At 38.1% G+C, this 26916-nt stretch overlaps 1 protein-coding gene across 2 annotated transcripts in view; it reads right to left on the reverse strand.

The window, feature by feature from the left end:
• mboat2a (membrane bound O-acyltransferase domain containing 2a) overlaps positions 1 to 26916 on the reverse strand; it is a 44338-nt gene that overhangs the window by 8006 nt on the left and 9416 nt on the right. Inside the window, exons 2-10 of one of the 2 annotated variants that reach the window (XM_077557374.1) lie at positions 16025 to 16170; positions 13577 to 13654; positions 7760 to 7855; positions 5665 to 5720; positions 3968 to 4022; positions 1466 to 1652; positions 1036 to 1228; positions 187 to 290; positions 39 to 103 (exon numbers count right to left, since the gene is read on the reverse strand). In XM_077557374.1, coding sequence (XP_077413500.1) covers positions 39 to 103; positions 187 to 290; positions 1036 to 1228; positions 1466 to 1652; positions 3968 to 4022; positions 5665 to 5720; positions 7760 to 7855; positions 13577 to 13654; positions 16025 to 16170 — 980 coding nt within the window. Of the gene's footprint in view, positions 1 to 38; positions 104 to 186; positions 291 to 1035; positions 1229 to 1465; positions 1653 to 3967; positions 4023 to 5664; positions 5721 to 7759; positions 7856 to 13576; positions 13655 to 13758; positions 13828 to 16024; positions 16171 to 26916 lie in introns of those variants that run through there. The other variant, XM_077557383.1, reaches the window with a different exon arrangement.

A 26916-nucleotide genomic window follows, 5' to 3' on the forward strand; every position in this document is an offset into this window, starting at 1 on the left:
CAAAACGTATGGAAATGACTGTAACGTGCGCTTTTTACCTTTTGAGCCAAAGAGATGTTTGGATGTTCCAGTTGTCAAGGAAAAGCTTGAAACTGGTAGCAAACTGAAAGCCCCCCCAAAATGCAAGCGGTGAGATGACGGTTTCAAATTGGGAAGAGGAAATAATACATAGGAAAGAATTTAAACCTCAATGTCCAGAATTCTGAGGTTGGAAATGAGGTCCCACCGCGGGCGGCCATCTTTGCTGTAGCCATTGAAGCCGAATCCTGCTGCATTGTTGATGGCATCAGCTGCGGAGGAAACATACAAATGAATGCTGAAGCCACAACAGGAGAGGATGCACTTCGCAATTACGCCACCAGGGGGAGCGCTAATATCACTATTTTGAAGGCTGGCTTTTCACTCACTACAGGTCCACGTGACCAATTTTCGATCAGATCATCAGATATTTTTGTCTATTTCTGTCCGTCTTTTTTATTGAAGTAAGTTATTCCAAAAACCTCAACACCTGGCAGTGACAACACTAACAAAAATATATAAATAATACAAATGATAAGCGTTACATACTATTTAGCTGTTTATCTCATGCAGAACACACCCACTACCACAGGTATATTATTTAGACTAAATTACAATGGATTTATTTATTTGTTTATGTTTGTTTTGTTTGATATCCACTTTTGGAAGACACCTGATATCTAATGTCATGCAGTTTTTTTTTCTCTCTTTACGGTGCCATTTTATTGTGTTGTGTTGTGTTGTGTTATATGTTATGTTGTGTTATATGTTGTGTTGTGTTGTGTTGTATGTTATATGCTATATGTTATGTTATTTTTATTTTTTATTTATTTTATTTTATTTTATTTTATTTTATTTTATTTTATTTTATTTTATTTTTTATATTTTATATTTTATATTTTATTTTTATTTATTTTTTACGGTGCCATTTTATAATTCTAAGTTAGTGTAGTGGTAGTAATACTTCAGGGGAAAAAAAAAAATGTATGATCTAAAATGGTGTCTAATCCAACTCACCAAGTGTCCAGACAAAGTAGTACTTGGGTCTGAGCGCCAGCATGGCCAAGTAAAGGTAAACCACTTGTAGGTGGAAGGGTGTGTTGTTAAGGAAATCTTCATCTATGGAGCGCTCCACTGGGATCAGCTTACACAGTGACAAGTAGATAGCCAGAGAGATGGCGCATGTACACAGCTTGGAGATCACATCATCCTAAGTGGGGAGGGGAGGACAGAAAATAGAATCATCAAATTGAACATTTGACACCAACCACACCACGAAAAGCCGCTAGATTTATATTGCTCATGGCTTTTAAAAAGTCAATAGAAGGGTGGGATGTCACTAAAAATCAAAATAGTTAGCAACACAAGGGTCTGAGACTCGAACCCACAACCTCTGACCCCTGCGCCGCGCGTAGAACGACCGCACGCGACAAGTTGCGACTCCTACCTTGGACGAAGGCTCGCTCTGCTTGTGCTTGCCGTTCTCCTTGCCGTTGGCGTTCTCCTGGTGCCGCGGTTGGTAGCACGTGCCCTCGATGAAAGCCATGTAGTCGTTGTAGGCACAAGTGGGTCCTGCCAGGATGCCCATAAAGTTGCAGTTGTAGCTGAGGTACTCCAGCAGGCTGGGCATTCGTCTTAAGTGAGGGGGGGGGGGGGCAGAAAGAAAGTACGGATATATTCATAATTGTGCGCGGCGAGGCGTTGACGCGCGCGAGGACGGATGGCGGGAATCGTGTGAAGTCGTAGCATAGCATTTAGGCTAACAACAATGAGCAATTATAAATTTTTATTTTATTTTTTTCTGGAGAGCTCAGTATTGTTTTTCGGTAATTTTACCGATTTGACATGTCATCATCATTGCTCTCTTTTTTTTTTAATATATATTATTTATTAACTCTTTGACTGCCATGGACGTTAAAAGACGTCAAGTAAAAACCTACGGAGGGCCGCCAATGACGTTAAAAGACGTCATCCAATTTTTTTTATTTATTTTTTTGAAACGGGTGGAGGAAAGCCTTGGCCAGCTGTGGTGAAAGTTTCAAGCAGATCTAGTGATCTATGACTATTTTTGGCCCCTAGATGGCAGCAATGACTCTCTTTTGACAAGATTGGGTAGGCGTCAGTAGAAGACGTGAGGCGGAGCTAGAGGGGACAAAGGCTGGGGAAGGGAAGAGAACATGGCGACCGATTGCAAGCAGCTCACACTTGGGAATTTTTTTCAAAGACGAAAGGCATCGACCAACGCTAAAGAGCACATTGATGACGACGATGATCATCATCGATGATGATGATGGTGACGCCGAGGTTGACGCCGAAGTTGGAAGCGTTGACGCGGCGGCTATGACGACGTCATAAAGGTTCACCGGCTAGCGATGCTAACACCGGAAAACGCGGAGCACAACCGAGCACGCTCAGGCGGACGTTCAATCGGACGACGAAGAGTGCCCCGAGTCCAATGCATATTTATCGGAGTAGTGGGTAAAGTCTGCTACTTGCTATTCCCCGGAAAAAAAGGCCGTCAAGAAAGTGTAACGTCTGCACGCGAAACGGACAATCGAAGTGAAACGTATCTGTTGTGCAAATCCTGCTCGGTCTCCTTGCACGCAGGGGAGTGTTACAAAAAGAAAAACTGTATTTGAAACATCCACATAATTGTAAATAGTACCACAGTTGCACACATTTGTAAATAGTTTGCGAAATTGTTTTGTCAAATTGTGACACTGTTGAATGGAAATAAACGTATTTTGCAATCTAAAAACACTTTTTCATTGTTGGTGGTGGTGTATTACAGAAGTAAAGCACTATTTAGGTGTTTGTGGCATCATTCATGGACAAAAAGAAGTGTAGAATTCACTAGAGTGCATGAAATAACATCGTTTCACAAAAAGCTCTTTTTCTCCACTTTTTGTTTCAAAACAGAGCATTTCGGTGAAACTAACCGTTTTCTATTGTTGATTACTGAAGAACGGAATAAGGTAGAAACAAGCTTTTTTTTCTGATGAAAGATGAGAGTCCAATCTTTCATTTGGTAGTATGTGTGTTTCCATAGTCCAAACACAACATTTTCTGTGGACCTTGAAAGATCAGTGAAAATGCTTAAATCGGCTGGCACTGGCGACAACCCGTTTCTGAAAACGTCTGGCAGTCAAAGAGTTAATAAGACTATTAAAAAGTCAAATTAATTAGTCAATATAATATATTTTTATTTTTTGGTATGTGGGTGAGTATGTGTACGTGCGTGCGTGCGTGTGTTTGTTATTATTATTTATTATAGCAATTATACGTTTTTAAACAACTGCTACATAACAGAAATCTTCCCACCTCTCCCACGCGCCCCGAAACTTCTCGTCGATATCGCGCACCTGAGCTTTACACTAAACGCCCCCCGTCATCTTTCCTCGCACGTCAAGATGTCACTCTCACGGCCTGTCGTGCCTCTAATCTCTGCTCTCTTTAAGATGATGTCACGTATTAATTCCCTGACCTACTTTCTTACATTCTTGCCGAACCTCCGCAGCCGCGCTCACTCCTGCAGCAAAATGTTTGGCGAAAGAGAGTTGGGACTTCCGACACGATGGAAGCGAGTTTGCACAAGAGTAGCACGTAGCTTCCTGAATAGCAAACACTGTGCCAGGAAATGTGAGTCTGATTTGCTAACTTTTGAATTACAAGAGGCAGCACTTTACACAGTACTTGACATGAAAAGGTGAGAAAACTTCATATCATCAAAAGGTCACAAAATCTGTGGCTAATTACTTATTTTCAAGAGTCGCTAATTTGGCTTTACAACACACTACACTAAATACGCTATTGATGATCGTTAAAATTCAAAACAGTAATAGTATACTAAACCATTTGAAAACTTTCGTCAAAATGTTTCATCCCTACTCAGCGCAAACGTTAGTTCCTGTCATCTAGAGCAGTAAAAAAACATACCTGAGTCACGTACCTGATAGCAAGGTATTTCTGACCTGGAGTCAGCTGTCCCTCTCGCTTGGTCAAACCTACAAACAGACAAAACGTGCATGAACGATGACACAATGAGCGATTCATGTTGAAAAGCTGTTTCTGTTGTGACCCTTTGGCACTCAGTGATCAGTACTTTAGTTCCGTTTTTTTTTTAAGTATTGTTTTTATTATTGAGGTTTTTTTTTTTACCCTGGAGAACCCACGGGGTCAAATTTGGCCCCTATAAATTCTGCTACTCAAATAACAAAGACCTTTTTTTTTTCTTTTTTTTTACAAATTTAACTTCAAAAGTCCAGAGTGCCACTTCTGACCCCTGCATGGGGCCATCTAGTGGATGAATATTGCACTTACATGAGCCAGAGTGGTGGTGACAAGATGGCTGGCAACATGCTGTTTTGTTGAGCTGGAAATCAATCCAAACTCAAAATCCATCTTCTCAGCAAACCATCAGATGGTAAAATTGTGTTTTTTTTGTTTATCAATTTCATATCATGTTGCAGAATGCCTAGGAGTATGTTTTATATATATATATTGATAAATTAGCAACTCTGAGCTAGTTCAAAAAACAAGGGTTAAAATTGAAAAATCATATATTTTGGTGTTCAGTGAACTTATAGCAGTCATTTAATGTATAATTCATAATTTTCCTAAGAAGAAAAGGGTTCTTGGGTTCTCCAGGGTTAAATACAACTTGAATGACTTTTTTTTGTTAATATGAAAAAAAAAATCTGAAAGTGGAAACCCAGCCAAGCAATTGGAAAAACATTTAAAAACCACACAGGAATGACAGAGCTGAGATTCTGCCTAGCAACAAGATACGATAAAAAAAAAAGAACCCTAACTTGGGCATTCTGTTGATCTACATTGATTTGATGAATTGCAGGCTATTCTTGGTGGCGACTGGAGGGGAAAAAAAAGGTTTGTTTGTTTTTCTCCCAATGCGTCACTGTGTCTTTGTAAAAGGCACAGGCACTCTTCAGCAAAAGTTAAACCGACAAGAGTGTATACTCAAGTCTTACACTAATTCAAGAGATGGCTCCAGTTTCCCAACAGCACCTTGGTGACAAATGTTTTAAGCGGTGAGTCTTGACGACAAGCTGAGTCAATATTTGTCTTAGGAAGGGGTTAAGGTTGTCAATGAGAAGCCCAGAAACAGGATGACTGATTTACTAATTAGTGTCAAATGTTCTCCTCCTGCATTGCATTATCCGCACGAATGAATGCCCGTGAATGAAAAAATGTAAAGACAACCTTGTCATCGGATGCATTTAAGTTTAAGTGCGTGCGCATCATTGTCTGTATGCATATTTCGTTTGTTCCTCATCAGCTCAGGTTTCTGTGTTCATTTGTGTTATTACCCGCTCCAAAATTCCGCCAGCGTGTGTCATATGCTGGTCGCTTGGCGGCCCGATGACATCATATGCCGTGACCTCCTTTTGGCCAGAATGTAATGGATGTTCCGGCTTTAACTGCATGTGTCCTCTTGCAAAACGGAACTTGTGTTTTAAGTCAGCCATTTAACCGGTTAACAGAGCGAGAGAGAGCGCAGTGGGTCATTGCTTTGTTACGTAACAATATTTATACTCTTTGTGCTGGTTCGCTAGGCTTGAAAATGTGTGGCCGTGTGGTCTGTTTTTTTTAAACTAGTCATTTTCGAGGCAGCCAGGTTTCTCTTACCGTCATGTATTTCGAATGCCAGGCTTGTAATCTTCTGTGTTATCACCATCATGGGCCTGATGAAGACAAGAAGAAGAAGAAGTCGCTAAGCCCCCTGTCTGGATCTCTTACCTCACCACTTAAATATAATCAAAGTCTTCATTTGAATGCCCGTCGAGAAGAATCCTATTACAATGACGGCCCTCATTTGTTGGTGGGATATTGGTTTATGATAGCATACGGAAAATAACAATGAACTCATTATGCAATAATAGTGACCATATGAGATTTATATTGTGGTGGTCCCTACAGGACAATGAAGAGAATGACCAAAAAAGGGTTGAACGTGTTTGTTTAAGATTTGATTTTTACAAAAATATTTAATGAAAGTGGCATTTCGATAGTTGAATGCGCCAAAGATTGCACAATTTGGAATTCAATAAAATAAAAAATAAAATATATATATATATATATATATATATATATATATATATTAGGGGTGTTAGAAAAAATCGATTCTGCAATATATTGCGATATTACAGCGCGCAATTCTCGGATCGATTCAAAATGCGGCCGAATCGATTTTTTAACATCAATTTTTTAATGGAAATATTCAACAAAACATCTTACTTAGGGTTAGGATTCACACATTAAGCATGAAAGAATGTTATATTAATGGAACATTAAGCCTTAATATTTTCTTTCAGTGCTGTTCAAACATGAAACAGACTGCAACCTGTTTGTTAAATGCAGTGGCTGAGTTATAAGCCGGAATTTTCAGATAAATAAATGTTCATACAAATCTTACAGTGTACATGTACAAGTTTACTGATTAGTATTTTCTAAATTTGAGTAATAAAAAAAAAAAATCGCAATTATCAATGTATAGATTCGTATCGGGATTAATCGGTATCGAATCGAATCGTGACCTATGAATCGTGATACAAATCGAATCGTCAGGTACTAGGCAATTCACACCCCTAATATATATATAAATATATATATATATATGCGTGTATATATATATATACACACATATATATATACACACACATATATACACACATATATATATATACATATATATATATATATATATATATATATACACACATATATATATATATACATATATATATATATATATATATATATATATATATACACACACACATATATATATATATACACACACATATATATATGTGTGTATATATACACACATATATATATATACACACATATATATATATATATATATATATATATATATATATATATATATATGTGTGTATATATACACACATATATATATATACACACATATATATATATATATATATATATATATATATATATACACACACATATATACACACAGATATATACACACACACACACACACACATATACACACATACTGTATATATACACACACATACTGTATATATACACACACACACACATATACATATATATATATATCACTTCACAACGCTAGTGCACGACTAGCATGCCGCATTTAAAGTGAATGAAGAGGGCTGCTTTGATTGGTTATGATTGACGTCAGCTGTAACAACTCCCACAGCAGAATGTTTAATTGATATTTTACTCATAGCAGGGTTTAACTTGTATTTACATTTGTATGATAAGCAGAGGACCCCTAAACTGTACTGTACTGTATTTCTTCCTCCCCGCCAAAAAATTAGAGGTCAACCAGCATCGTGACACAGAATGTAGTTAACATTATAGGTTCCACTATACTAATCTTACACATAAAAACAACAATAGGCTGTTTACTTAAGGTGTAAAATGCCTGGAATAAAATTAGAGGGACAAGAAGAGAAGATGAAAGAGTGAAATTTGTGCTCTCCAACCGGTGGTATTGGTTTAGATTTGGTTGCCAAGCAACAGCCCACCCCCACCTTCTGGAGAGTGCAGGCAGTCTGCTTGAATTGTCACAAAAAGTGTCGAGAGAGCAAACCGCGACTCCCTCAATGACGAGCGTCGACAGACGTGTTTTTTTTTGTTTTTGACTGGCTCGCAGTGGAATAACACGACACATTGTTGTCAGGCGTCGTCATAGCATCACATACCCAAGATGTCTGGTGCTTACCCGGTAAAATCCGCAGAGTACATGCCGTAATCAAACACGTAGACGCGTGTGATCTGACACACGATCAAATAGCCGAGCGTCACGATGAAGCAGTACCTGTGCAGAGAGGGAGAGAAAGAGAGCAGATGATCACATTCCGATCTGATGTCTTAGGGGAGGTTGGCACATGAATGAAAAAGACCCACGGATGGAAGCCTCAAGCTACATCATGTACTTATTTCGTTAGAAGTGTCAAGTGAGAATAAAGTTGTACGCTTATTTCTTTTTTTCTTTTTTTTTATGAGCTCAGTATTGTTCATTCGATTTGACATCATCATTGCTCTCCTTTTTAAAAAAAATTAATAAATTAAAAAAAAATGTTTTTTTTTGTTTTTTAAATATATATACATATACACACACATATATATATATATATATTTTTTTTTTATTTTTTTTTTTTGTGTATGTGGGTGAGCATGTGCATGTGCGTGCGTGCGTGTGTGTATTCATCAGTTCACCTAAAGCCCATTAAAAAAAATCCCATACTAATAATATAATATAATAATAAATTGCCAAATGCAGAAACATCAATGTAAGTTATCACGATGTAGTGGCTCTCGCTAACAGACAGAATTAAGTAACCGGAATTAGGTTAAAAAATTCTATATACGTAGACCATGTTTCTATAAATTTTGATACTTGTTTTTTATTTGAGGCAGATATTTTTTCCATTAAAATGTGATTTATGAGGAGGTTAGACCATTGGTCGATATTCAGAGTTTGTTTATTTTTCCAGTTAACAAGAATTGTTTTTTTAGCGATAGTAAGTAAGTACGCTTTCTTCTTTGCTGCCGTGTCAAGAAAAGCAGCAAAGTTGAACATGATATAGCAATTTTAAAAATGGCATCTACATTGACAAATGGGAGTCTAAATGTACATACTCTAAAGTGGACAAAAGTATTGGGACATTTGTTTATTAGAACTACTAAAACTGTTGGAATGTTTTTTTTTGTTTTGTTTTTTAACTTTTGTCGCTAATGTGTAAGGTTATAACACAACATGGAAACTTGAAAAAAAAAATACTTATCTATACACCGTCAGTCCCTATCAGTCAATGGTGAAGTACAAAAAAGACAATGGCCTCCACAACAAGGCATCACTATGGAAATGCTCAAGAATTGGACTAAAGGGCGAAGGAGCGTCCAACAATGTGCCACTGTTAGCAGAAAAGTAAAAGCTTTCAATAGAAAAAAGCCAAGGCAGAACAAGAGGGGAAAGTCTGTGGGTGGACTGAGCGCAGTCCAAGTGCTAGCGACCTAGCATCCCCCTGCTGTCGACAATAAAAGGATTGTGTTGCTCTCAGAGGGAGCGCAACTCATCATCCGGAGCCAAAGCACGACGGGAGAAAAAGACACAACGCGTCCTTTTGATTCGGGAAGCTTCCGCCGAGATGAGAAGAAGAAATCCCGTCACCCCGACCGCTCGGCACTTAGCTCATAACATCAAACCGGTCCAAAAAAGTAACAGTATGACTTGGGTGTCATTTGGTGGCATCCCGGGTGAGTTGAGGAGCTTCATGTACACAAAAAGTAGTCCTTTGACACCATCTTGTGGCATCTGTTGGAAATTACACTATGAATATAGCATAAAGCTTTTAAGTGGAGGACATTTGGAGGTTGATCAGATAAATGATGAAAAATTGTTGACAATGTTGGGGGAAAAAATACTTATGAATGAATGAATGAAGCTTAAGTAATGAAATGGTGCATGACTCTTATAATAAAATTCAGGTATACACAGTAATTTAGTCTTAGTCAAGTTCCATTTTGCGGTTGTGTCAAGTTTTATAGAACTGGATTTCACTTTCCTTTCTTTTCTTTGATCCTTCCTCGGGTCTCCTGACAACCTCACGACTCTAGCTGGATTCTGAAGTATTCGGTTTAGGTGAACGATGTGGGATTTTTTTATAGGTTTTAAGTGAATTAATGAGTACACACTCACACACAAAATTAAAAAAAAAAAGGAGAGAGAGAGCAATAATGATGACGTCGGTAAAATTACTGAATGAACAATACTAACCTCTCTAAAAAAAATAATAAAAAAATGTAAAAAAAAAAAAGTTTTATAGAACTTCACTATAGCTAATGTTTTTTGTTGTTGTAGTTTTTAGCTAAAAACTGCTGAACATCATTTTATACAGCACATGTCTTAAAATATACAACCGAAGCCAAAATTCAAACCCGGAACTAGTGATGGCCAAATGAAGCTTCATGAAGCACTTGTGATATCTTTTGACTCCTCTAGATGGCACTCTTGTTTAAAGAGGATGTGGAAATGTAATCACTTTCCATCGCACTGGCCTTTATAAGCCAAGAGCACCATCTAGAGGAGTAAAAAAAAAAAAAAAAAAAAAACATTGCAGGTGCTTCATGAAGCTTCATGAAGCTTTGTTTTCCCATCACGACACGGCACCCCATAGCCGTGAAAAAAAAAAAATAGCTATCTTATCTTTGTAAACAAGCAACCTTTCCGCAACTGCTGGGTGTCCATGTAGATTATGTTGGATATATGACAATGTTTATTGAACTCAACGATATAGTATATTTGAGACAGTATAAGCAGCTCAAAAAGTATGAGCGTTTTTAATCCTCTTGGTGATCCCGTTTGCCCCCAGTAACATACAACTGTGCTTTTCATGATTGTTGTGTGCAGGAGCTCTGTTTGCAGAAGGGATTCGACTATTTACCATTTATCCACACCTGATTTGTGTTTGCGTCATTTGCATCACGAATCCTGCGACTAAAGCAAACCCTCTGTGGGACGGCAGTGGACAGGTGCGCTTGAGCAGCACGCACACAAAAGTCAAACAAAAGAGCCTGAAATGTGTGTTTGAGCACTGGCAGGTTGTGCACACACAGTAAATGCCTGGAAGCCCAACACCGCCGTGTCCACTCAAATCCATGCCCAGGACACTTCCATCTGCCCCGCTGGCAGCTGTGATGCAGTAATTCACACTGTATGCTTCGCAGCTTCCACACCAAAGTCACGTGATGTCACAGCTTGCTACACAAAGAGGGACTGTCGTAAAGGTTATCTGCAAATCAGGCCCCGACGCCACTCACTCAAATCAAAGCATTAATCCAATGTTTCGATGGAAAGAGGCTTCCTGAACAGATAAATGTGATCGAATATTCTGTCTCGCCTGAGCAGTTGAGGTGAGAGTGACAGTGGGAAGAAGTTCGCGGCTGCTGACGTCACTGTTACTTTCCTCTCGGGCACAAATTGTCCATGGCGTGCCAGTCAGTCAGTGACAGGCTACCTCCTCCTCAGGTCAATCATGATGCAAGTCGAGCAGAAATTAATGCGGACGAATAATGGTCAAATTACCATATATTACGTGACTATAAATAGTATAATTTGTCAAATAAAATAGTGGATTGGATTGGATGTGCAATTACACTTTATTTTAGTATGGCAAAAAAATAAAATAAAATGTTTCTCGGGGTCACACCTGGCATTGCAATTGCAGCCCGAAGGGATTTCCGACCTCCCTGTTTGAGAAGACCGGCTTATGGGCACAAATACAAAGCAAAAGCCATTATTGTGACAAACATACAATAATTATATTTTATAAAAACTGTTTATTTCTTTACAATCTTTTATGTATTTTCAAATAATACAGTCATATTTATTTATTTATTTTTTTTAAATGCATAACCCCCAAAAATAGTGAGGTTTTGTACTGGCTCTGGCTGGAACTGAATTGAAGCAATTCCAATTCATTTGAATGGGGAATATTGATTTGAGATATGAGTAAATTGTGTTAGAGCTTGGTCACAGAACAAATTTGTATTTGTGGATTCACCTATTTCACAGATTTTTTTTTCAATACTGTATTTTTATTTTATTGTATTTTTTATTTTTATTAAAAAAATTTGGTTGATCAGTGCGTATAATGAGCGGCAATTATTTGCCAATGTTCTGTACTTTAATATATATGTGCAGAAATGCTCTACTTAAATGTCAAGTTCTGCCTTTTTGCTTGATTATCACGGAAAAGTGCAAAGTGGAACATTAATCACATTTCCCAAGTTAACGTTGGAGTCAAAAACCTTGATACAGGCAAGAATGCTAAACCCTTCATGGTCTAAAAATAGAATTGTTGTGCCCTGTATCAGTCCTAATTATTTTCTTATGGAAATATGCAAAAAGCTTGACAAAAAAAAAACTGCTGTCTATTTGAACAATTTCTGACCTCCAGTATTTGGAAGTGAATTTCCCATTTGCTCATATAGTCAGGCAAGAAATGTTAGCATTATTTGCGCTTGCAATCATTAACCAGCAGGTGGCGCTGTGTGTCACACATGAAAGCATTCTAGAACATTCTGTACTAAATGTCCAACAGGTGAACTGTCAAAGGGAGAACGGGGAGTGGCACAAAGAGAAAGTGGGAATGCCTTGAAACACAATGCCAAGCATTGTGAACAAAGAATTTGCCGCCAGTCTCGAATCATGCTGGGCCATTTTCAAACTCAAAATTTGTTCTCACGGTGCCATCAAAAAGCTGCTTTTAGCTGCTCCATAAAGCTGTCACATTAACTCATTCACTGCCATTGACGGCTATAAACGTAAAAAAAATTATTTGAACTATTTCTATTAGTTTAACATTTTTTTCCCACTTTTGTTAACAAGAGTATGAAAACCTAGAAAAAAAATTTATTGTACATTTAGAACAGATATAAAATTTGTGATTAATCGTGAGTTAACTAGTGAAGTCATGCGATTAATTACAATTAAAAAATGTTAATCTCCTGACGAGATGATTATTAAAAATTAGGGGCGATTAAAATTTGTAATTTTAATTAATCGCATGACTTCAATAGTTAACTCACAATTAATCACAAATTTTATATCTGTTCTAAATGTACAATAAAAAACATCTAGGTTTTCATACCCTTGTTAACAAAAGCAGCAAAAATATGTCAAACTAATCGAAATAGTTAAAATAATTTTTTGACGTTTATAACAGTCAGTGGCAGTGAATGAGTTAATATCAGAAATTGATCAGCTCTTTCGTAACTTAAGATACAAAATGCTCAAATTTGACCGTGCTACTGGTAACCCACTTTACTCTCACGCAAGGTCACAGTAAGGTCACTCTCAGCCTGCCACTTTAATAATGCCACATTTGCTATGCAAAGACGACCCACGGCCGTGGGTTCAACGCCCTCGGCAGACACGAGCATGTCAGTGCATCCTGCCACAATGCTTGTGCCCCGCGGCGGAACTTTGACACCGATGACATTGCGGTAAACCTGCACAGGTGTCAAACTCAATGCCAAATCCATAGCTTAGCTTAGCGGGACAACATCCTAGAAGCGCCAATCAGTAAACTACGACATCATTATTCAAATGAGTACCAATCTCAATGTAGTGGATCTTATTCCTTCAGTCAGCATAACCCTGTTCTTTGTTTTAGCTCATGGTCACACCGAGTCCTTTATCAGAGCAGCTGCTTTGGTGGGGAAAAAAAAAGTTTTGTTAGCATCTATTTTCAGTGCTGAGCCCACGGGGGAAACATGACGTCTGTTTACACCTGCACTCATAACCTTGAATCCTAGCATCAAAGCGTGTGTTTGCTTGTGTGTGTGTGTGTGTGTGTTTGTGTGTCCTGATGAGCCACGATCACACAGAGGTAGGCCTGAGGGCAGAATCATCGTCATCGGAACCCCGGCTCGTACGCCTCAAACCGAGGCAGACAAACAAACGCAGACGGTCGATGCTACTACGTTGCACCGGGCGGCCATTTCTGCGGGCGGAATGTGAAGAAGCGCTTACTTGTGCATGTGCTCCAGGCCGGCGAAGACGATAACGCTGTAGGACAAACCGCTTTGCACCAGGAAATGGAGGGAATACCTGCAGAGAAGGACATCATGTAAATACAAACATGTGACTATATTTCATTGATAAAAAAATGGGGATTTTTTTATTTATTTAATTTTTTCGTTATCTATAATAACCTTGATAGATGATCCAACATCAGTGCCCTTTGACCTCACCGACACACTCCAACATCATGTAAAAAGTCTTCCCGGAAGAGTTGAATTTGCCACCAATTGCTGTCCCAATACTTTTGTTCGTGTCCTCGAAATGACAGGCAATTACAACACGAAGTCAAACTGTCTCACAAGAGGGTATGGACGCGCGTCATTTGCACGGGATTAGAATGTTCTTCCAACGTGCTGCTTTCTGTAATCTTCCGCTTTGTAACCCCCGGACTGACAGCAAAAAGAGGAAATGATGCGTTATGAAAGCAGTCTCACCATCCACCATGTGGCTTTTTCAACCCTAAAATGAGTCATATCCAGTCACAGGATAGCAATCAGCACCTCATTAGCAGCTGACGTCAGAAATGTTTACATACATCATTGTATGGAGCTCAATTAGTATTTGGGGTATAAAGACAAATGCAACAAAAAAAAAAGAAAAAAAAAGACATGAATTATGGATAAGAAAGTTGCATTGGTACCATAAGCGTTATCCGATTACATCAGAAAGTGCGGTTGTAGTTTATACAGTAAATTTGAAATGCTAAGCTAACCGCCCAACGCTCGCTCTCTGAAGCATACTAACGTAAAAGCAATCTATCTGGGATTATAGCCTATTAATGTAGCAAATAACATTGTCTGGCATGCTTTCAACAACATAAATGTCTTTTGCATTGATCCATTTTAGACAAACCCGCTGCCATGACGTTGTCAAATTGACAATTGGATTTTTTTTTTTTTTTAACGTGGTAAAAGTGCTGTGTCGTCTTTTTTGATTCAACTTCCTGTCAACTGTAGGTTAGGGACACGGGGGTCAGTTTCACGAGTTCCTCTTTTGTTGTTGAGATTTACATGATTGTGATAGCATTGTTTCATTCACTATTGGTGTACATGTGTTTCTGCTGTTTTTCCATTTAATTTAAATTAAAGTGATAGCATTGGTTTGTATTGTTTAGTAATAAGAAAACGTATAACAGTATTTATAAAGGATTTGGCCAAAATGGCTAAACTAGTTATAATAATTGTTGAATTAAGAAGGTAGTGCTTTGGGTCAAATAAATATATAATAATGACAATTTGCTGAAAACGTGTGGACGTGGACTTGCTTGTTTTGTCCGTTGGCAGAAATATGCATAGAACACCATTTTCTACAAAACTCCTTCCATTTTGGTGCAAATTGAGATGTGTGTGTAAAGGAATTCTGCCACTGAGAACTGACACTTATTTTGCCTGAGACAAATATACAATCCACAATAGATGAAAATACACAATATAGAAATACCATGATGCAAATGATGTACCGCGTATAGTGAGGGAAAACTGCAAAAGAGGCTATCGTGTGCCATTCAGGTTGTTGATGCAGTTGTATTGATCGTGCTCGATTTTAAAAGGGTAAGTCAACCCCCCCAAAAAATTCTTGACAGTAATATGTTCTATGCAGCCCCCCGAGTCTAAATACAGTCTTCTGGTTAATATTGAATATTGCGTTAGTGGAATAGGATATAAGCAGTAAAATCCAGCAGTTATTATTAATATCAGAAGGCGGACATTTTGCCACTTGCTGTCGAGTGAAAATGACATCACAGTTGCTCAGGTCTCAGGTAGCCTAACAACCAATCACGGCTCACTTTCAGGAAACAGGTGAGCTGTGATTGGTCATCTTCTGAGCACCCGACCAACTGTGATGTCATCTTCAGTCCACACAAAGTGGCAAAATGGCCGCCTCCTGAAATGGATTAAAAACGGCTGGATTTTGCAGCATAACTCATATTCCACAAATGTGATAGTAATCAAAATGTCATGTTTAGACTAGAGAGGTCACTTTTATAACATGTTATTGTCAAAAAATGTTTAAATTTGACTTCCCATTTAATGCAAACCTGTATTACAAACCTGTTTTATAACCAAATGTGGAAACACACACATATGCACACTGAGGCTCTCTGCCTAGTGTTGTTGTCAATTAAAGTGTGACAGCGTTCTAATTGGGTATCTGCTACAAAGCGATTGATCTAATTGCTGTAAGAGTGAGAAAGGAAGTGCTGTAATCTACGTACAAGAATGTGCACCCACTGACCCTTTGATCGACAACGAACTAAAGTCGTTGATGACCAAAAGCTCACCTGAAAACACTATCAGAGAGCAGTCAGCGTACATTCCGTTTGTTTGACAGAAGGAATAAAAGAAAGAGGGAAGGAAGCTAAATAATAGCATGCGTTTTACAACAGGAGTGACTCACCAGCCGAAGCAGAAAAGAGCCAAATAGAAGCCCAGCAGAGTAGCCACAACATGTCTGACAAAGGGGCTGGTCTTACTGGGGTGGAGGTAGAGACGGAACCACACGGCCATGAGCAGCGCAAACAACTGGCCTGCCACAAAGTTTACCTGCACGAAGAAGTACAACATGACATTGGTTAGACAGTCACCATATAACCAGATACATTTGCGCAACTTTTTTTAATTTTAGCTTCACTTGCTAAGCTGCTACAACAGATATCAATGACAGGCTGAAACAAAAAGGAAATAAGCCTGATATGTGTAGCTCATGTTATACATACTGCAAAACGTCAGCATGTATGACATTTTGAAATAATGTGAGTTAAGCACCAAACGTGCTGCTCATCAGTAAACTAGTAAAATCAAGCCTTGTGGCTAGCTTGTGGCTAACCCGCATCCAGCATGCTAACTGTAGCCTACAAGGTCATTTGTTACTTTTTTTTGTCATTCAAAATGACACCACAGAGCACAGTTGCTTTAGTAAACTCAAACAGCGGTACCTTGAATTAGAAGTTTATTTTGTTCCTGACCAATATCGTAACTCATTTTAATCCTTTTTTTTTTTAATGACATTTAATGCCGTCAAAGAAGCTTTAACCCATACAATGTAAATTATGTCAGATTGACAGCATCCATCAAGGGAAAAGGTCAACGGCGCTTTTTCATTAATCCTAAACCGCTTACTGTAACCTACGTATGGAATATACCAGTTTCAGTTGACCAGTTGACATTGACCCTTGCGCTAAAATCCTAAACCAAGAGCTTTTAAAATGTTAGCTAAATCACGGCGTAAGACACAGCAAATATCCGTAAACGCTCAACCGATAAGAAGCCGACATGCTCGTTTTGATGTCCCACTCATGGGCAGCACAATGGCACGCTGGTAAATATAGGTCATGCAAATAGATCTGTCTGGCCAGTAAGCAGTGAAAGGCTAGAGACACCACAAAAGCCATCCATTATCTATGCTTCCTGCATGATTCATGAGAGAGAGCCAGTGAGACAGATATAGCCTCGAATGCATAGTCCTACATCAGGTCCTCAAGCCGCATGGGAAAGTGAAGACTGGGGGGGTATTTGCCATACACTAAGGTTGGGCAAACTTTTTGGGCTCAAAATTCACATTTAGTTTTGGACCACATACAAACAGACGAATGCAACAGTTGAACTAATACAGGACTAGTGATAATGTAACGTAAAAGCTTGGGGGGGGGGGGGGGGGGGGGTTTGGCGTAATGGGCTATATGTCACAACACCTTCCAGTCATCTATAAGGCGTAAAAAACAAAAAAAAATTTAAATTAAACATATACCGGTATGTACTGTATACATATTTGGATTGTGGGCAGAAAATGTGTTAATGCTGTAAACTTCTCACAAAATCTCACAAAAGACCGATATTTAATTACATCTTTTCATGGGACTGAAGAAATGACACAATGGAAAAGTAGTCAGTGTACAGTCAAAATAATTCAAAAATACAGCCATTAATAGCTAAATCCCCAGCAACAAAAGTGAGTACACCCATAAGTGAAAATGTCCAAATTGAGCAGTTAGTCACTTAGTCATGTACTACAGACATAATAAATCATAAAAAATTTATTTAATTTTCGAACAATTATGCATTAGCATTATGCAGGGATGTGATTTGACCAAAGTGAAATTATCTGAAAATTTAGCCGGGGGTCTGGGGGCCGCTGGCACCCAGCTAGGTCCAGGGCAGCGCCCTGGTGGGGGGACAAGGGGGGCATAGCCCCCCGGAGCTCATGGGTTTTCCGTGTTTTTAAGTACTTTCAATGCACTCACATGACAAAGAAATAGACAAAACAACAGCATAAATTTTCAATGTATATTGAACTATCCCATATAAAATGGCAGTTTTAGTCAACTCAAAATCAGTCACATTCAAAAACATTGGACTGCCTTTGCTTTTAAAAACTATCACTGAGAATATCATCATATCTAACTAATGTGATTACTAAGTTAACACATAAATAAAGTTGAAGAGTTCAAATTTCATGAACAAATATTTGTATCATGACCAAATGAAAAGTAACTCATATTAGAGCATACCACAAATGTCTTTGTTATAGCAGAAGATGTTATCTGTCGGAGTCATGTGCATACACAATGAACTACAACTATTAAAAAAAAAAAAAAAAAAATCAGAATTTTTTTTTTTTGGGGGGGGGGAGATTAAAAAAAAAGCGGAATTCCGCGAATTAGCGGAAAAATCACATCCCTGATTATGGGAAAATATATTATGTTTGTAGCATTTAGCTTACAAATACGATCAAATACATCAGCTTGAAGACAGTTCCCTTAACTGGACCTCTTTAACTTTTAATTGATGACACATGTTGTAGCCCAAACCAGGATTGATTAATTCATTGATTAAGGGTCGTTTACCTCGACTGTGTCGATTCCGTGTTGGTGAGTTTAGCAGGTGGTAATTGTCTACTGTTGTCGTGGGTTATTTGGCACCAGGAAGGTTTAGAAAGACAAGCGCCATCAAGCAAGAGAATTTAAACTTAAAAGGCTCTCTATTCCCATCAAGCAAACCTGTCCTATAAAATGGTCGCTTCAGATAGTATTTCCAATATGTTGTTACTGCATATAATTCATAGGCAGCTGGATGTCAATAAGAAGTTAGTGCATATTGACTGGCAGCTCGGCCAAAAATAGACCCCGCTTCACCTCTCGGGGCTAAAAATAAAACCAGGCCTCGGTAATAAACAAATCCCATCAAGTGACCCTTCGAGCCACCCCCCTCTGCTTGCGAGCTCCACAGTGTGTTTACCAAACACACGGCTTTCAAACTCATTTCACGCTTTGATTACTACAAGCTGCTCTTTTCCAGAGGATCTCGCAGCTGGTTGGCCCAATCCAACGCCGCCGACTCTCTCGCAGGAATATTCGCCGGTAGATCACACACCCTTGATGCAGAGCCAAACGAAACGGTGGCTGTCAAATACTTAAATAAACAAGTATTTGATCAGTGTGTGTATATTTGTGGGCACGGCCTCCGCCCGCCACAGCAATAAAATACCTGCCGATACGTCGGTACAAGAAATCAAACAAGGGCAGTTTACACAAGTGGGTGTTTTCTTGAAAATTGGTCCGAGGGGCTTAGAAGACAAAAGAGCCAAATATTGAGGAATTTGAACTTGTGAGTGTGAAGTCAGAGCCGCTTCCTGGGTAGCGGCATATTGCGCTGCAAGAAAGGAATGTCGTGTGGTGGACGGAAGAACTGTATTGTTCAAGGTAACAGCCCAGTGAAGTACAGTCAAAGTAGAGTCAAAGTTCAGGCACCTCTAAAGTAAAGCACAATTTTTCCCATGAGCCTGGTCAATTTATTTAGATTTGTTTTATTTTTATACCCGTCGCAAATAATGTAACTAGAGGTAATTTAATCATAAAAACGTTCCCTGTTAAATTGCAAAGACAGTCTACACTAAATAATTGCTTTTCACCCCCTTCCCCCACACACACACACACAAACGCATCTCGGGCCCTAATTCACTAACCGTGCATAAAACGTGCGTACGCACGTTATGCAAAAAAGGGTGCCGCGGGCACAATGAATTCTGATTCACAATATAAATAATAATAACAATAATAAAGAATGAACAATACTGAGCTCTCCAGGGGAAAAAAATAATTGTGATTCATCAACAACCACACAGTAGTTCGGAATAAAATGAGGTAAGTCAAGCCCCATTTTTCATCGGAAACACTTTTTTTTGGGGTGGGGGGTAAATTTTTTCTCTCTCTCCCAAGCATTTCTAATTTTTGCCAATTATATGTGGATTTTCACTATTCGCGGCCCTTATCACCTGTGAATAGTCAAATGCATTCTCGTTCTTAACTTCTAGAAAAATGGCCGTGACTTTGCAACAGTAGGACGATGCGGATCCCAGAGTGACAATAGTTGAGACCCCCGGACAAGGAATTCATTACTTAGCACCAACAAGCTGTAGGTACCACGTGAACGAATTGTACTTTGAGGTTCAAATGGAATCAGGTTGGCACATCAACAAAATGAATCATTAAGCTTGAGTTTGTTTTTGTTGTTATTCTTTGCGTCTGTTTTTCTTTCAGTGAAACAAGTTCATGTTTTACTCATTCGCTGCCATTGATGGTTATAGTCGTCAAATATTCATTTGAACTATTTCTATTAATTTTTTACATTTTTGTTAACAGGAGTATGAAAACCTAGATTTTTTGGGGGGTACATTTAGAACAGATATAAATTTGTGATTAATCATGAGTTAACTCATGAGTCATAAAATTAATTACAATTAAAAAATTTAATCGCCCTATGCTGCTAATTTCAAAAAAAAAAAGAAAATCTTTACTTTTTCTTTAAAAATGTTATTGTAATTAATCGCATAACTTCAATAGTCAACTCACGATTAATCATAAATTTTATATCTGTAATCCTAGGTTTTCATACTCTTGTTAACAAAAGTGGGGAAAAATGTTAAACTAACAGAAATAGTTCAAATTATTTTTTGACGTCAATAGTCGTCAATGGCAGTGAATGAGTCAATTGTTGAGACCGATTCATAAAATCCTACTTCACATTTCCTCTGCTTTGTGGTTGTTCCATCAGCTGCAGGTGTCGCTACCATCACAGTAACTCGCAAGGCCGATTTCAATGCGCTGTGATGACATTTCACTCCGATTGCATCAAACACAGAAACAAACACAATAGTTATAACATGCGCGGGGTTTTTGTTAAAAGGCAACACGGAAGGCGTCCATCGGCACCGTTGTTAGTGAATACACATTTTGCAAGCTTCTGCGCCAGGGTACAACGTTTCTTCATTCATAATACATAGATCCCTTTTTCCATTATTGATCCGCTCCGAAAACAGACCCTGGGGTTCGATGCTCGCACTGTTTTCAGATGGAAAGCTTGAACAGTGGCGCCCGCGGGGAGGTTTGTAAGGCGTTCAAAAATGGGAACGCGGAAAGAGAGAAATCTTGATTTTTACAGACCAGGCTAATCTGAGTGGAAAGTATGGTAGAGCGGCAGGGCAGGGGCCGCTTGACGTCCATACCATTCATTGTCTATCCTAACAAACAAAAATGGGGAGTGTGCATGCGTTGGTATTTGTTGCGTAAATGGGGTTGGGTGACAGCTCATCCATTCAACGGCTCAACAAACCTAAAAAGCACAACTCAGAGCAAATACGAACAGGTACTTGAAATTGGGTCAAACTTAGAAGATTGTTCCGTAGTGATTGTGGATCACTGCAGACTATTAAAGTGAAATCTCAGCTACAGTTAATCAGCTTCATCTAAAAAAAAATAATAATAAAAAAAAAAAAAGACAGTTTTGTTCTGCTGTGTGATGATTCTCTATTGACCAACTAATAGACTGCATTGTGTCTAGCTCCATTGTGGCCTGTCTCAAACAATAGGGTATCAAGAAATATGGATCCGTTCTGAGGAATCATACAGTAACTCACAAAGGATCAAGCTGATCATCGGTTGCAATGTCAATGATTTTTAGAGGTGGGCTGAGACCTTTTATGTGACGAATATGGGCCAATCTGTGAGGACTGTCTTGTAAGACGAAAGGAAAAAATAAATACAGATAGAAATCCGTTCATACAATAGCAAAAAAAAAAATAATTGCCACTTAAGTCGGAACCTACCCTACCACAATAATAAAATCCTAATTACCGTAAATATTGCTATGAAAAATACTTGTAGGCAATAAATATAAGACAGTCAAATGAAAAACTGAGTTGTTGAAATATTCTTAACTCTTTGACTGCCAAAAACGTTAAATAACGTTTAGTAAAATCCTATGGAGGAGTGCCAAAGACGTTAAAAGACGTTTGTTTCAAAACAGAGGTGAAACTAACCATTTTCTATTGTTGATTACTCAAAAACTTTCTGATGAAAAGATGAGAGTCCAATCTTTCATTTGGTAGTATGTGTGTTTCCATAGTCCAAACACATAATTTTCTGTGGACCTTGAAAGATCAGTCAAAATGCTTAAATCGGCTGGCACCCACGGCATCCCTTTTCTGAAAACGTCTGGCAGTCAAAAGAGTTATACTGCTGCGCAAACCACTTTATTGCTCTCTGTTCATAATCTCACATGTCAGGACTGCCACAAAGTGAGGATCCCCTTTAGTGATTGCTTACTCCAGATCAACAAATGCTCAAGGCCCAGAATCTGTGACGTCCCTTCGCATTTCTCTCTGACTTACATGCCATGTTTGTCAGGTGTACTTTATGGTTAGTGGAAAATTTGGTCGTGGTTCAAATAGCTGGCCTGGCCTCAGCTGCCAACTCACCCTGGGACAGCCTAGCAATAACTTCAGACTACACTTGGCTGTAGTCTGTCTGTCGCTTGTATTAATTCAACTTAAGGTGCTAAGCTTTTCTGTGAAAATAAACATAAAATAAACAGGCTAACCCAGGCTTTCAAACCCATGTTGATTCTGAAGTGTGTGGAACAACCCTTGCAAACTGAGAGTTAGCAAAAGTAATCTGTACTTAAGTAGAAATATAGATATTTATGCAAAAAAAGTCAAAGCAATGATTCAACTCCTATACTTAAGTGTAAAAAACAAAAAAAAATTACAATGAAACATACCGACTCTAAAATGTAGTTCAGTACCAAGGCAAAAAAAGAAACACATTGCTATACTGTAGGGGTGTGAATTGCCTAGTACCTGGCAATTCGATTTGTATCACGATTCATAGGTCACGATTCGATTCAATACCGATTAATCCCGATACAAATCTATAAATTGATTATTGAGATTTTATTTTATTTTTTTACTCAAATTTAGAAAATACTAACCAGTAAACTTGTACATGTACACTGTAAGATTTGGATGAAAATGTATTTATTTATCTGAAACTTCAGGCTTATAACTGAGCCACTGCATTTAACAAACAGGTCTGTTCGAACAGCACGGAAATCAAATATTAAGGCTTAATGTTCCATTAATAGAACATTCTTCCATGCTTTATGTGTGAATCCTAACCCTAAGTAAGACATTTTGTTGAATATTCCCATAAAAAATAGATGCGGCCACATATCGATTCAAAAACACGCCTGCTATACTGAGTGCAGAACAAATAGCTTCTTCTCTTTTTCTTTTTTACATAAAAATCACACCGCATGTAGTTAAGACTAAGAGCTATCTAACCTTGGCTGGCTGGCCTTATGATAAACCAATAGCCGTTTCTCAATTCTTACATCCTTGTGTTGTGAAATGTCACGAGTCACAGTCCAAGTAGAGTTCCAATGGAAAGTACCAATAAACCAACAACGCACGCAATGTCCGGATGTTTTTGTCAGCTAGCTTAAACCAAGGATGCTTCAGTTGGATACTTGTGAAGACTTGGCTAGGAAAATATCAGAAAAAAATATCACAGAAACGCATCAGTGTCGGCCGATGATGAAGCGAAAAAGTACGAAATCGTTCGGATTTACAAAGAGACTCGCTTTTTTGCTATTGAGAAACAGCCAATGTTAAATGGCCAATAGCTTTGCTAACGTCACAAACTTGAAATGCTACATTAGCTAACCATCACACCTATAAAAATATATTGTTTTATTAAAGAGATAGAAGACCCCATGGATTTTAACTTTCTATTCATAATTTTTTTATTTCACGTCTTGACAAAGTACAGTATTGTACTCGAGCTCTGGTTCTCAACCCCAGCCTGTTTTCCGCGTCTCTCTCAGCCAACACAGCTGAGGATCGTTACCAGGCTTTCATGCAGAGCTTGCTGATTAGCTGATGCTTCGAAACACCTGTGTTGGCTGTGGGAGACACGGAAAACAAGCTGGATTGAGAACAACAACAACAGAAATCCGTCATGTGTCAGGGAGCTATTTCAAAGGGGAGGAGCTAGACAACGTACATTATGTTTTGATGGGTAGCAGGCGCCGTGCAGTCAGCGGTTGACGTTTAAGGGCAATAAGCTCTCAGGCGGTTCCTCCTGGTAGAGCGCTGTGCAACATTTAGCCTGATACTCTGACTGGCAGAGGGAGTGGGAGGAGGAAGTCGGAGGGAGATAAGCCAGCTTCCTGAAGCTCATTACTGATTCAAATGCAGCATGTGTGTATGTGCACGGAACTATGTCGAGCGTATGTGTGAGGAACAGAACGCTCCTCCAGGCATCTGTGCTTTCTCCAAACTTCACCTAAATTCTCCCATGCCCCGCTTGTCATTTTTAACTTCTTCCCACTCTGCTTCACCCGCAGTGCATCATTGTAGTCCCCTCGGCGAGGCTTTTTATGGCCAGGTGAGGAGTTACAAAAAGAGAGCAGGGGAATTTCGATTCTGGCCAAATATCGAAATTTGTAGAGATTTGAGCCGATTGTCTCCGAAGATGACCAAGCCTTGTAAAAAAAATGGAGGAAGAAGATTTTGGAGAATTCCTCTATTTCTTGTCATGTGGAGAATAAAATCACCGTCACCTTTACTCATTCGGGACAAAGCCACTCGTGACGTCATCGCGATTCTTGCGGAGCCAAATTCAAGGAAATACGGTAATCTGATCACTACAAATGTATTATTTTATATCAATTCAAATGAATCAAGCCCTTTATATATAAAGTGTACTACTAACAGGTAAGCTCCTTATCCAATAAAAGTTGAATATGACCTTGAACCTGCATCTCTGTATGAAAGTTTCCAATCGAGCAACAGCTCCACCCCAAGTGCCAAATGGGAACATGCGGCCAAAAATAGCTGCAAAGTGCAGCGTGCCTCTCCGTCTGAAGCCGCCATTCGCACTCTTATGAACGGACACATTCGCGCCTGCAAAGCTTAGGGGACACGTTCAGAGGTCCGTTGGTCTAAAACCCCTTTTTGCTTCGGCCTCATTGATCCTCACTTCCTCCACTAGTGAGCGCAAATGCATGAGAGGTTCCAGCCCTGGTGTGCGCAAGCTATGTTTCATTTCCTTCAGCTGTTGTCCTCAATGACTTGGGCAGATGTCCAGCACCGCCGCCGCCTCCTCAGTACAGGGAGGCCAGCTGTGATGTCGTTTTTAACGGAAAAACAAATGTTGTTTATGCAACATCGGCCTTGTAGAGCCAACGATTTCAAAAAAAAAGGGTCTCCTGCCCATAAAATAGGGTATTACGTTGGGATACATTGAGAACATTTTTACTCGATGGCTGGTATCGGCACCCTCCGTGAGAACCCGATGCCTTAAAACAAGGTACCGATACTCGTCCATCTCTATGCATCATGACAGATGTCCATCGGCCAAACTCGCGTTTTTACGTGCTTCGCTTCGAAAACAATGATGGCGGAAAACGGTTTGAACAAAGTGTACATTCTTCAGCCAGCAGATGCATTCGCCTCGCATTCCACAAATTCTAAACCCACATGTTCCCCAATGGATATTCTAAACATGCTTTAGATACGAGCCGACGTGAAAAGCAGTTGCTGTGCGTGCGTATGGAGGACCAAAACTGCCAAAATTCAAAATAAATAAGTGACTAAATAAGTAAATGACTAAAAATGAAGATAAAAATTAAATCAGAATTTATATATATATATATATATATATATATATATATATATATATATATATATATATATATATATATATATATATATATATATATGTGTATATATATATATATATATATATATATATATATATATATATATATATATACATATATATATATATACACACACACACATACAGTATATAGTGTTTCTTTCCATTTATATTTATTTAAAAAAATATATATATATATGTATATGTGTGTATATATACATATATATATATACATATATATATATATATATATATATGTATATGTGTGTGTGTATATATATATATACACATATATATATATATATATATATATATATATATATATATATATATATATATATATATATACACATACACATATATATATATATATATATATATATATATATATATATATATATATATATATATATATATATATATATATACACATATATATATATATATATATATATATATATATATATATATATATATACACATATATATATATATATATATATATATATATATATATATATATATATATATATATAAAATAAATACATTTGTATTTAATTTTAGAATTATATTTTTTTATATTCGTTTTTATTTTCACTTTTAGTTATTTATCTATTTTGATTTTTTGCAGATTTAGTCTATACTGCCAGGATGAAATGTTATTCAAATGAGGGGGCGGTCCTAAGGGTTACTAAGGGTAACAAGCCGGCGAGACTTGTGCGCCGACCCGCTCACTATATATATATATATATTTTTTTTTTAAATTATTATTATTATTTTTTTTATATATATTTTTTTTACTTATATAAATTTTGGGGGATTCAATTTTTGAATTATATTATTATTATTATTAGGGTCCGCTTAGCAGCTTTACACCTTGGACTAACCATCTAACTTAACACTCACAGGATAATTGTGAACATGGCATGAAAGTAGGCTACGAGAATCACCGCACAACCAAAACAGAAAATGACAAAAGAGTTTAAAAAAATGAATTTAAAAAAGTTCCTTGTTCCGCTGTTTCAAGTAAAGTGTACATATTGCACACAGTGATACTGTGACACAGAGAGACAATTCATTTTCAACTCCCACATGATATTGGAAAGCAAAAAGAGCTGATGTTTGTTAACATAATAATGAAGAAGAAGGCTGAGAGACGGGTAAGTGAGGCACAGATGTGGTTACATTTTGGCAACGGGGAACGTCTGCCAGTCGGCTCGAAATGCACACGCACATTTTACAAGCTCAACCTGAATATGCTTTTAAGGAACAACACTACACATGCTTCTTTTTG

This window comes from Vanacampus margaritifer, chromosome 1, assembly GCF_051991255.1.
Source record: "Vanacampus margaritifer isolate UIUO_Vmar chromosome 1, RoL_Vmar_1.0, whole genome shotgun sequence".
NCBI lineage: Eukaryota > Metazoa > Chordata > Actinopteri > Syngnathiformes > Syngnathidae > Vanacampus > Vanacampus margaritifer.